Here is a 12625-nt window from a genome sequence, read left to right on the forward strand (position 1 = left end):
GATGATGGAAATAGTAGCAGATAGGTCGAATATTGGAAATGCAGCAACAGAAACAACAGCAGCAGCAAAGATTCACACACACACAGACAGAAGTACGGATACGCCCAAGTTCATCACCAGTATCATTTATCCATGCTGTTATCTGGATCTGCATTATGCTATTAGCAATGCCTATTTACAAGTGTAGAAGTGGTATACAAATTCAAAATGAAACCAGAAAAAAATCCAAGAAATAAATACCACCACCATTCGAATACACACACGAGCAAAAGTATCTATGTATTGTGGTAGTGGCTTGATATCCATTTAGTAATAGTTCCCAAACATAATCCTCAAACATTGGAACAAAAAAAAAAAAAAATTTCGGCATTTTCGGCTGTTTATTGAATTAAGAAGAAGAAAAAAAAAATAATCGTTTGCCGAAAGATACATATTTTTGTTTTTTTTTCTTCAAATGTGTGTTGTGTTTCTTAAAATCCAACTATTTTAAATTGTTTTGTAAAAAAACAGACAGACAGACCGACAAACGAAACAAAATAAAATGTGTTCCAGGTGACTTTGTAATAATAATAATAATAAACACCTTTATTATAAGCAACAATTTTACATCTGATTTGTGTTCTTGTTTTGTTTTTGAATTTGATGCATATATTTTTTCCCCTGATTTAAGTAAGTAATTTGTGTTAATGATCAATGATGATTGATGGTGATGAGAAGTGAAAAATTTTCTCTTGTTGAAATTGTCTGCATTGTTGTAAATGTTGCCTTTTTTCATGTTTTTTGCCATAACAAACACGCGAATCCATCGCCAGGTATTTTGATTGTTACCGATGTATATAGTTTGTTATGGCAACCAAAAACTACTACTAACCAGGAAAAAAAAATTTTCAATTCATTTTTCATTGATTGATTGAATGAACGAACAAATTCGAGATTGAACAAAAAATTTGACCTCTCTTTTTCACTTTTTTTTCGTCTATATTTTTTTTGTGATTTTGATACAAGATATCATCAGAAATAAAAAAAAAACCTACTACTCTCTCCCTCTCTCTCTCTCACACACTGTTTTTTTTTCGTCTGTCGCCATTGCCATCATCATCATCATCAACAATAACAACGTTGTCGCCTTCACCACTCTTCTTCTTCTTCTTCTTCGGGTGTGGTTATTGCATTAATATAAAACACAAACCATCATCATCATAAAAATACAGAGTGAATGATAAATATTATTCTTCTGGTTAATAATTAGGATATCTTGCCCAAATTTTTTTTTTTTGTTTACCCACCACACCACACACTACCCCATCCCATTTCGAATATTGAATTTATTCGAAAATTGAGATTTTGTAAGCACAAAGAAGAAAAAAAATCTAAATGATTGAAAACAAATACAGGAATCCCGGTGAAAATTTTATCAGAGAAAAATGATGATGATCTATAAAAGATGACTTTGTTTTTTGTTTGTTTGAGAAATCTATTTTTTTTTTGTCACAACATCGATATATTGATTTACTCGTGTATTTGTGCATGTATGTATGATATGATGATATTTTTATGTTCATATCAATCACTCGACAACAACAACAATTTCTTGTTATCAAAATCATAATTGATTCTGAGAAATAAGTGATCAAATTAAATAGATCGCTGTGTAATAACACCGGCACCGCGCCCCTTTTCGTGAAAATTATTGATCATTGATTGATTGACTGAGTCCTCGAAATTTGTTGACATTCATAAAGATTTTTTTCGTTTGTTTGTTTGTTTGTTTTCAATTTTTTCTTTTCATCCAAATAAACAAACAAACAAGCAAATCTAATAAAACTCATCATTTTTTCTGTTTTTTTTATTTGCAAATAATTTAGGTACAACGAAAAATTCACACAGAATTCATTGCAGCTAAATAAAGTGTTTTTTTAAGTGAAATTTGTGGCAGCTGATTGTCTGATGATCATCAAGTGTGTGTGTGTGTGTGTCTGTGTTTGATAATACAAAATGACGACCGATATTTCTGCTCATTATGATCCAATCACACATACAGATATACTTATCGATGAATATGATGGCGGTAATAGTTCATCGAGACTTTTTGAACGTGCCCGTATCAAGGCATTGGCAGGTAAACTTAATTTGTTTGGTTAAAAGAATTTTTAATTGAAAAATTTTTACGTTACACAGAGGAACGTGAATTGGTACAAAAGAAAACATTTACCAAATGGGTCAATTCTCATTTAGCACGTGCCAATATCCGTATCAATGATCTTTATACCGATCTAAGAGATGGAAAAAATCTCATCAAATTATTGGAAATATTATCCGGCGAACGTTTGCAACGGCCAACGAAAGGCAAAATGCGTATCCATTGTTTGGAAAATGTGGATAAAGCATTGCAATTCTTGTTGAAAGAACAACGTGTTCATTTTGAAAATCTTGGCTCACACGATATTGTTGATGGTAATCCACGTTTAACATTGGGTTTAATTTGGACCATTATATTACGATTTCAAATTCAAGATATCACTATTGAAGAAGTGGATAATCAGGAAACAAAATCAGCCAAAGATGCCCTATTGTTATGGTGTCAAATGAAAACAGCCGGCTATCATAGTGTTAATGTACGTAATTTTACAACATCATGGAAAGATGGCCTAGCATTCAATGCATTGATACATAAACATCGTCCTGATTTGATTAATTATGAAAAATTATCTAAAGCAAATCCGGTACAAAATCTTAATAACGCATTCAATGTGGCCGAAGATAAACTTGGTTTAGTGAAATTATTGGATGCTGAAGATGTTTATACGGATAATCCGGATGAAAAATCCATCATTACATATGTGGTCACATATTATCATTATTTCTCCAAATGGAAAGCCGACACCGTACAGGGCCGAAGAATCGGTAAAGTTATTGGTCAAACAATGGAAACAGAAAAAATGATTGCCGATTATGAACGATTGACAAGTGAATTGCTTAAATGGATTGAAATGAAAATCGATACATTATCCGATAGACAATTCGCTAATTCATTGACCGGTGTACAAAATGATTTGCAACAATTTAACAATTATCGTACGATTGAAAAACCACCAAAATTTGATGAAAAAGGTAATCTGGAAATTTTGTTGTTCACATTGCAAAGTCAAATGCGTGCAAATAATCAAAAACCGTATACACCACGTGAGGGTAAAATGATTTCCGATATTAATAAAGCATGGGAACGTTTGGAAAAAGCTGAACATGAACGTGAACTTGCGTTACGTGAAGAATTGATACGACAAGAAAAATTGGAACAATTAGCCGCTCGGTTTGATCGTAAAGCTGGTATGCGTGAAACATGGTTGAATGAAAATCAACGTCTTGTTTTGCATGAAAATTTCGGCAATGATTTATCAGCTGTTGAAGCTGCAGCTAAAAAACATGAAGCAATCGAAACAGATATATCTGCCTATCAAGAACGTGTTCAAGCCGTCGTTCAGGTTGCATTGGAACTTGAATCGGAAAATTATCATGCCATTAATCGAATCAATACACGTAAAGATAATGTTCTACGATTATGGACTTATCTACAGGAATTGTTGAAAAATCGTCGTACACGTCTGGAAATGTGTTTGAATCTGCAGAAAGCATTGCAAGAAGTGAATTATATTCAAGATTCAATCAACGAAATTAAAGGCCGCTTACTCACAGATGATTATGGTAAACATCTGATGAGCGTCGAAGATTTGATACAGAAACATACTTTGATAGAAGCCGATATTAATGTACTCAGCGAACGAGTCAAAACAGTGGCACAGAATCTGAAACAGATTCGTGATGAAGAGGGACCAGATGGATTTAAACCATGTGATCCACAGCTTATTGATGATCGTCTGAAAGAATTAGAAGCAGCATTCACTGAACTATATCAATTGGCCGATACTAGACGACATAAATTGGAAGAATCGAAAAAATTATGTCAATATTATTGGGATATGGCCGAAGAAGAAGCATGGATCAAAGAAAAAGAACAGATCCTATCATCCAATGAAATTGGACATGATGTTACAACGAATCAATTGTTGATTAGTAAAAATCGTGCACTTGAAGATGAAATTGCTGCACATTATCAACAACTACAGAATGCTGTGAATGCATGGTATGATTTCGCCAATAGTGGTCATTATGGTGCCGACGATATTAAACGTCGTACGGATGAAATTCTAGCATCTTGGGATAATCTCAAAGAATTGCAAGCTTTACGTAATATCGCACTACGTGAAGGCAATGATTATCATCAATTTTTCACCGATGCTGATGATGTTGAAGCATGGATGTTGGATTTCTCGCGTTTGGTTTCGAGTAAAGATGTTGGCATCGATGAGGCTAGTGGACAATCATTATTGAAAAAACATAATGATTGTGGTGAAGAATTGAAAAATTATTATGGCACTATTATGGCATTGAAACAACAAGCGGATAGTCTAGGTGATAATTATCGTAATCGGCCAGAGATTGTAAATCGTATCGATAAAATTGATCGAATGTATGGTGATTTGAATGATGCCGCTGAACGTCGAAGACAAATGCTTACCGATGCTATTGATATGTATCGATTGATGAGCGAATCAGATGGAGTAGAACAATGGATGGTTGAGAAGGAAAAAATGCTTGACTCAATGGTGCCTAGTCGTGATATGGAAGATATCGAAGTAATGAAACATCGTTTCGATACATTTGAACAAGAAATGAATGCCAATGAACCACGTATGGATTATGTTAATCGATTGGCCGAACAATTACATCAAGCAGGGCATCCGAATGCTCGGGATATTGCTGACCGTAATAATCGTGTAAACAATAGGTTTGTTTTTGTTTTTGTTTTTAAAGTGAATCGTTTTGTGAATTTCATGATTTTTTTGTTCGTTATTTCAGATGGAAAAAACTTAAAAACAATGCCGACCGTAAAAAAGATGATATCGATGCATCACATGGTGTACAAACGTTCCATATTGAATGTCGTGAAACTATTTCTTGGATTGAAGAAAAAACCAAATTACTTCAATCTACTGAAGAATTGGGTAATGATTTAGCCGGCATAATGACATTACAACGACGATTAAGTGGCATGGAACGTGATCTAGCTGCCATTTGTTCACAGATTGATAATCTTGAAAATGAAGCCCAGAAAATTGAAGATCAACATCCAGAAGAAGCGGAAGAAATTCGTGAACGTATTACACAGATTTCGGCTGTATTTGAACAATTAAATCAATTGATTAAACAACGTGATGCCAAATTGGAAGAAGCTGGTGATCTACATCGTTTCTTACGAGATTTAGATCATTTTCAGACATGGCTCAAGAATACACAGACAGCTGTAGCATCGGAAGATACGCCGAATAATTTGATTGAAGCAGAAAAACTTCTTAATCAACATCAACAAATCAAAGAAGAAATTGATAATTATGCACCTGAATTCAAAAACATCATGGATTATGGTGACAAACTGACGCAAGGACAAACTGATCATCAACATATGTTTCTACGTGAACGTCTTAAAGCATTGCGTGATGGTTGGGATGAATTGCATAAAATGTGGGATAATCGACAAAAATTATTATCTGAAAGTTTGAATTCACAGTTATTTTTACGTGATTCAAAACAGGTTGAAGTTTTACTTAATCAACAAGAACATTATCTTGGCAAAGATGAAACACCAGCTAACCTGGAACAAGCAGAAGAAATGTTGAAAAGACATGAATCATTTATGAATACATTGGATGCAAACGAAGAACGTGTACGTAATGTATTGCTGTTCGCAAAACGTTTAACAGATGAAAATCATTTTGATTCGGATAAAATCCAAAAGAAAGCGGCTAATATTGAACAAAGATTTGTTAATAATCGTGAAAAATCAAAAGAATTGTGGCAAAAATTACAAGATATGTATAAATTACAACAATTCCTACAGAATTGTGATGAACTAAATGAATGGATCCAAGAAAAATACATTATTGCCCAAGATGAAACTTATCGTAGTGCAAAAACCATCCATAGTAAATGGACAAGACATCAAGCATTCGAAGCGGAAATCGCCGCAAATAAAGATCGTTTATATCAAATACAGAAACAAGCACAAGATCTGTTGGGTGATAAACCTGAAATGAAAAAAATGATTGATCAAAAATTGAATGATCTTGATCAACAATTCGATACATTGGAAACGACAACAAATGACAAGGGACAAAAATTATTCGATGCTAAACGTCCAGTGTTGTATGAACAAACTTGTGATGATATTGATTCATGGTTAACGGATATTGAAAATCAAGTGTTGGCTGCAGAAACTGGACAAGATTTAACCAGTGTAAATCTAAGCCTACAGAAACAACAAATGATTGAAAATCAATTAGCTGTAAAGGCTAAACAAGTTAATGAACTGGAATCACAAGTAATGGCATTGAAAAAGATTGATCCAGCAAAAACGGATGAATTAAAAGCAAAAAAATCCTATGTGGAAGAGAAATTTAATCGTTTACAGCAACCATTACAGGATCGTAAACAACAATTATTGAAAAAGAAAGAAGCCTATCAATTTAGACGTGATGTTGAAGATGAAAAGATGTGGATCCAAGAAAAATTACCATTGGCACGTAGCACTGATTATGGTAACAGTTTGTTCAGTGTACAGATGTTGATCAAAAAGAATCAATCATTGCGTACAGAAATCGATAACCATGAACCAAGAATATTGAATATAATTGAAAATGGCCGTAAACTAATCGGAGAAGGACATGAAGATTCACCTGAATTTGCACGTCTAATTGATGAATTGAATAAATTATGGGATGAATTGAAAAATACAATGGATGTACGTAAGAATAAACTATTGGAATCTGAACTGGCACAACAATATTATTTTGATGCATCTGAAGCTGAATCATGGATGAGTGAACAAGAACTGTATATGATGGTCGAAGATCGTGGTAAAGATGAATTCACCACACAGAATTTGATCAAGAAACATGAATCACTGGAAAACGCTGTTGATGACTATGCAGCAACCATTAAACAGCTGGGTGAAACAGCAATGCAATTGATTAAATCTGGCCATCCAGAAAGTGATCAAATTGCTATCCGTCAATCGCAGGTGGAAAAATTATATGCTGGCCTTAAAGATTTGGCACAAGAACGACGATCGAAATTGGAAGAATCGCTACGATTCTGTGGCCTGAAACGTGAATTTGATGATCTTCTTCAATGGATTAATGAAAAAGAAGTGGTGGCTGGTTCACATGAATTGGGTCAAGATTTTGATCAGGTTACAATGTTACGTGAACGATTCAATCAATTTGCACGTGAAACCGAAAATATCGGCAATGAACGTATTGATGAAGCAAATGAAAATGCCGATAATTTAATAAATTCTGGACATGTTGATGGCGCTGTCATTGCGGAATTGAAAGATAATCTAAATGATTCTTATGCTGAATTATTGGAACTGATGGAAACACGTAAACAAATGCTGTTGAGTTCATGGGAATTGCATAAATTCTTTCATGATTGTAAAGATATTTTGGGACGAATATCCGAGAAATCAAATTCAATGTCCGATGAATTGGGTCGTGATGCTGTATCGGTTTCGAATCTATTACGAAAACATCAAAATTTCGAACATGATTTACAAACACTTAAATCAGCTGTTCATCAGATAACGGATGAATCGAAAAAATTACAAGTTCTTTATGCTGGTGATCGTGCCAATGAAATTATTGCACGTGAACAAGAAGTAGTGAATGCATGGAATAAAATGCTTACGGATTGTGATTTAAGACGACATAAACTGGAAGATACTGGTGATTTATTCAAATTCTTCAATATGGTTCGTGATCTGATATTGTGGATGGACGATATTGTCCGACAGATGAATTCAAGCGACAAACCACGTGATGTATCCGGCGTAGAGCTATTGATGAATAATCATCAAAGTTTGAAATCAGAAATTGATGCCAGAAACGATAATTTTACCAATTGTTTCAATTTGGGTAATGAATTATTGAGCCGTAATCATTATGCATCGAAAGAAATTAGTGAAAAATTGAATACATTACAAAATCAACGTAGCGCATTGAAAAATCGTTGGGAAGAACGTTGGGATCATTTACAATTAATATTGGAAGTATATCAATTCGCCAGAGATGCAGCCGTTGCTGAAGCATGGCTCATTGCACAAGAACCATATCTATTGAGTCAAGAATTGGGCGTAAGTTTCTAATGTGTAATGTTTAGTATTGAATTTTTGAATATTTTTTTCTCTCTTTTTTAAACAGCATACAATCGATGAAGTGGAACAATTGATCAAGAAACATGAAGCATTCGAAAAATCAGCATTCGCACAAGAAGAACGTTTCGTTGCATTGGAACGATTAACAACGGTAATTTTATGGCGTTTTTATTTAAAAAAATTCTAGTATTTTAATTTCGAAAAAAAATTCTTTATTTCTAGTTTGAATTACGAGAATATCAGAAACAAGAAGAAAAAGAACGTAAAATGAAAGAGAAACCATCAGCAACGGCTATGGCTGAAAAAGTTTCTACAGCAGCTAAACAACAACCAATGGCTGAAATGATCGATACTGGTGCTGTGGCCACAAAGTATGTCATTCAAAATTTTAATTTTTTTTTCTCAAAACATTCTCGTTTCTTTCATAGACCGGAATCACCAAAAGGTGCAAGAGCAGAAGGAGAAGGTCGTGATGAAAAATCTGAAGGTAAGAACTGGTGGTTGGCAATAGATTTATCTGATTTTGCATGTTTTTATTTCATTACCCAATTTGCATGAACATTTTTCTCGCATGAATATATTTTATCATTTATGAATTTGAATGAAGAATTGCATGAATCCCACATTGATGATGATGTTGCACGACAACAGGAACAAGAAAAATTGATACAACCAACTGGTAGTAAGTATCTCTCCGTAATGTTGATGTATAAGACGCATACTATTTTTGCATGAAAATAATTGAGATTCTAACATTTCACAATTTTATTTTTGTCCCCAAATTTTTATGACATAATGCTAAAACCTAAATAAAAATAACCTGCATGATTAGCACCGAAATTGAAAAAGAAAAGCTCCAAAACTTCTTTTGGATCTTTACGTGGTAAAAAATCTAGTATTTCTAGTAGTAAACAAAGTTATACGGATGATGATAAAAATGGTGGTGAAGGTGAAATTAATTTTTATTTGTTGTAAAAGTCTGATCATGACAGTGAATGATAATTTTTTTGTTCGTTTTGTTTTTCAGCTGATTCCGATGACATCATTATGGAAGGATTTGTAAATCGTAAACATGAATGGGAAAGTACAACGAAACGATCATCGAATAGGTAAGTAAAAAAGGATTGATTTAGTGGTTGAAAATTTTTAATTCTTTATTATATCACACAGATCTTGGGATAAAGTTTTTGTTGTCTTGAAAAAAAGTCAACTTTTATTCTATAAAGATCAAAAACATTCGAAAAATGAACCGGAAAAATATTATAAAGGTGAACCAGCCATACAATTGGATGATGTACAGGTGGAAATTGCATCAAATTATACGAAAAAGAAACACGTTTTCCGTTTGAAATTATCGAATGGTGCCGAATATCTATTCCAAGCTAAAGATGATGGTGAAATGGAATGTTGGTTAAATACGATAAATTCCACTATACGCAGTCAACAACAGCCATCACCAGGACCATCACGATCACAAACAATGCCAGCAAAAGGTGCTATTGATCCAACGAAAATGAAAGAATCTGAAGCTTCTCGTAAAGCTGGTGCCGCCACCAGTACCGGTGGTGGTGGTGGTGGACTTTTTACATTGAAAAAGAAATAATCGAAAATAACATCACATCATCATACATTTTAAAATTCATTGATCAACGAATATTTTTTGCTGTCCTGATTCTGCTGCCCCCCTCTCTTATTATTTGCATACACACAGACATTCGAGCAACTATTATTATTTTTTTTCAATTATGAATTCAGATCTATTGATATTTTAGTCACATTATCCACATATACAAAGATAAACAAACATCAATTCTTTTAGATGGATGTAGAAATCATCAGCTATTTTTATTATTACTATTTTTTTTGGTAGCTAAAATTCTCATTATGTATCTCTGCGATGTTTTTTTTTCACTTATTTCGTACGAAGGTAGCTGGATGTCCAACCACACATAATTTGTCAATCTCATTACTACACACACACAAACATAAACCCATCACCAACAACTGAAGAAAAAAAAATCACCCATTTTCTCGAATATTAACACCACTGCCTATGATGACGGAAATTCTTCTCCATTTTTTTTTTAGTCTCAAAAAAACTTGATAATCGTCATTTCGTTGTTGTTGTTGTTGATTGATTTTTTGATTCATTTCCACACACTTGCACACACACACACACAAAGAAATACAACACTTCCAGCCCAATCAAACTGAGACTTGACTGATGAATTTATTATTATTATATAATCGACAAACATTAAATTCAAAAAAGAAAAGAAAGAAAATTATTCTTATTATTAAATCAATGAGATTCTTTTTTTTCATTCATAATAAATGTGTGTGTGTGTGTGGGTTTCGATACTAATTTGTTAGAATGTTTGATATAGTTGAAAGAGAAAAAAACGTCTATAGATGTTTGTGGCAAATTCTGTGTTAACTATTTGGACAATTTTTTACTATTTTCACCATTCATTGGATTATTATCATCAATAATATACAGATTCATATCGTCCATATCATTCTCTTCATTCAGTTCAGCGATCAATGTATCGAATTTCATTTTATCTTGATTTTGTAGAAAATAATTCTTAATCTGTACCTCACTTTTTGTGCCAATTATATCGGCAATAACTTTAAAATCTTTGCCATAATCACGTATCGCCTGTGTCATCAAAAGTATTTCATCATTTGTCCATCGTGACATTATACGATTATTATTATTCTGTTTTTTTTGGGGGGTAAATTGAAAATTGTTTCAATAAGAAAAAATTTAAAATTTCGACAATACATACATTCAACAAAGATAAATCAGGTAATTCACCTAGTGATGATTTTTTAGCCTGATTTTCCTGTTTCAGATGACAAATTTTTCCCATTAAATCATCAATTTCTTTATCATATGATTCTAAAACTTTTGCCGATGATTCTGTAACACGTTCTTTAACAATTTCTTTCAACATCATTTCATCCATATTCATCGAATTGAAAAGTTTACCAAATTTCGATATTTCATCTCCCATTGTGGTTGGATCATTGCATGATTTTGAATGATGATTACTTTTACGTTTAGCGTAGCAAATTTTACAAAGAATTCCATATTTCGTATTATAATATTGTTGGGCATTTTTGTTCATACATTGACAACATTCTTTACGATGATTGAATTCTTGTTGCTGCTGCTGTTGATTCTGCTGCTGATTCTGTAGTTGATGTTGATGTTGTTGTTCTTTCGATGTTGAAGCAATCATCATCATATGATGTTGTTGATGATGATTCGATGTTGATTGTTGTTCATCATTTGCATAGTCCATCATCATTGAACCACCACCATTATCATCTGGACTTTCATCTTTGGATTGTGAATTATTTTTTCTCACTTGTTTATCTACATAGCTACCGTTACGATTTTTATTCTTTTTTGTTGTATAATAATGTTTAATAATACTTGATAATTTTTTATCCGGCAATAGTTGATTGATTTTATGAAAACTTTTATTATGAAATTGATATGCTTGATCGAATAGTGCACGATCTTCCATTGTCCATTCATCTGGATACGGTGCATAATTAGGTAGATCGGCCAATGCACATTGCATATCGAAATCATGCCAGAATAAAATACCCAATGCTTGTTCTTGATTATATTTATATTTTTCATTTGCCAATTTTACATAATCCGACACTATTAAATTATTAGCCAATTTTTTTAAAAGAAAAAAAAATCACAAAAAAAACAAAAATTTCTTACAATCATCTTCATCCAGTTCATGATATGGTGTCCAAACTAATACAGCTTTTTCCACATAATCTCTTGATGCTTGATGCAGAATAAAAAAAAATCATTAATGCCCACTTCTCCGCACAAGGTTTATAGATATTTACCTGGTTTCGATTGACATGAATCGGATATTTCAGCCTGATATTCATTACCAACTCGAACACCTTTTTTTTCATTTTTTTTTTGTTTAGACAATCATATCATCAAAGATTAATTTAACTTACTTTGTTCAGAATCAGAATCGCTATTAATATCGCTTGAACAACTGGTACCACCACCACTACTGCTCATTGTATTTGAAACATTAGCCTGATTCAATGTTCGTGTACGACGATTTGCAGTTGAATTCGTTCCACTAATTGATGATGATATTGATTCATTATTATTATTATTACGTTCGGCGATAACCATTCTGTAACGATATTCAGATTTGGATTCTATATCAGAAATAAAAATCTCGATCAAGAAAAAAAAAATTGAAACAATGGACAATGAATAACGCTTCGACAAACAAATATCGCTGTCATATATTTCCACCCCAAACGATACGATCTAGTTGGATCGTAATAGACGAAATG

At 33.0% G+C, this 12625-nt stretch overlaps 2 protein-coding genes across 4 annotated transcripts; one reads left to right on the forward strand and one right to left on the reverse strand.

Annotated features, from left to right (window-relative positions):
* The first annotated feature begins 224 nt into the window (after window positions 1–224).
* On the forward strand, window positions 225–10571 carry beta-Spec (spectrin beta chain). Of its 3 annotated transcripts, XM_075735736.1 has the most exons (11): window positions 225–669; window positions 1866–2119; window positions 2179–4846; window positions 4918–8248; window positions 8316–8420; window positions 8492–8640; window positions 8698–8756; window positions 8877–8951; window positions 9102–9218; window positions 9297–9378; window positions 9440–10571. In XM_075735736.1, the coding sequence occupies exons 2-11, from the start codon at window positions 1996–1998 to the stop codon at window positions 9870–9872; spliced, it is 7143 nt and encodes a 2380-aa protein (XP_075591851.1). In that variant the 5' UTR covers window positions 225–669; window positions 1866–1995; the 3' UTR covers window positions 9873–10571. The 3 variants fall into 3 exon arrangements, with proteins under 3 accessions (XP_075591851.1, XP_075591852.1, XP_046913833.2); XM_075735737.1 differs by lacking the exon at window positions 9102–9218; XM_047057877.2 differs by lacking the exons at window positions 8877–8951; window positions 9102–9218.
* On the reverse strand, window positions 10532–12585 carry LOC124494772 (REST corepressor 3). The gene is made up of 5 exons (XM_047058036.2): window positions 12272–12585; window positions 12152–12211; window positions 12018–12086; window positions 11062–11951; window positions 10532–10991 (listed from the first exon to the last, which is right to left on the reverse strand). Exons 1-5 carry the CDS (start codon window positions 12456–12458, stop codon window positions 10707–10709), a joined length of 1491 nt encoding a protein of 496 aa, XP_046913992.2. The 5' UTR covers window positions 12459–12585; the 3' UTR covers window positions 10532–10706.
* Between the last annotated feature and the right edge of the window lie 40 nt (window positions 12586–12625).

This window comes from Dermatophagoides farinae, chromosome 2 (assembly GCF_024713945.1).
Source record: "Dermatophagoides farinae isolate YC_2012a chromosome 2, ASM2471394v1, whole genome shotgun sequence".
In the NCBI taxonomy this organism is placed as follows: domain Eukaryota; kingdom Metazoa; phylum Arthropoda; class Arachnida; order Sarcoptiformes; family Pyroglyphidae; genus Dermatophagoides; species Dermatophagoides farinae.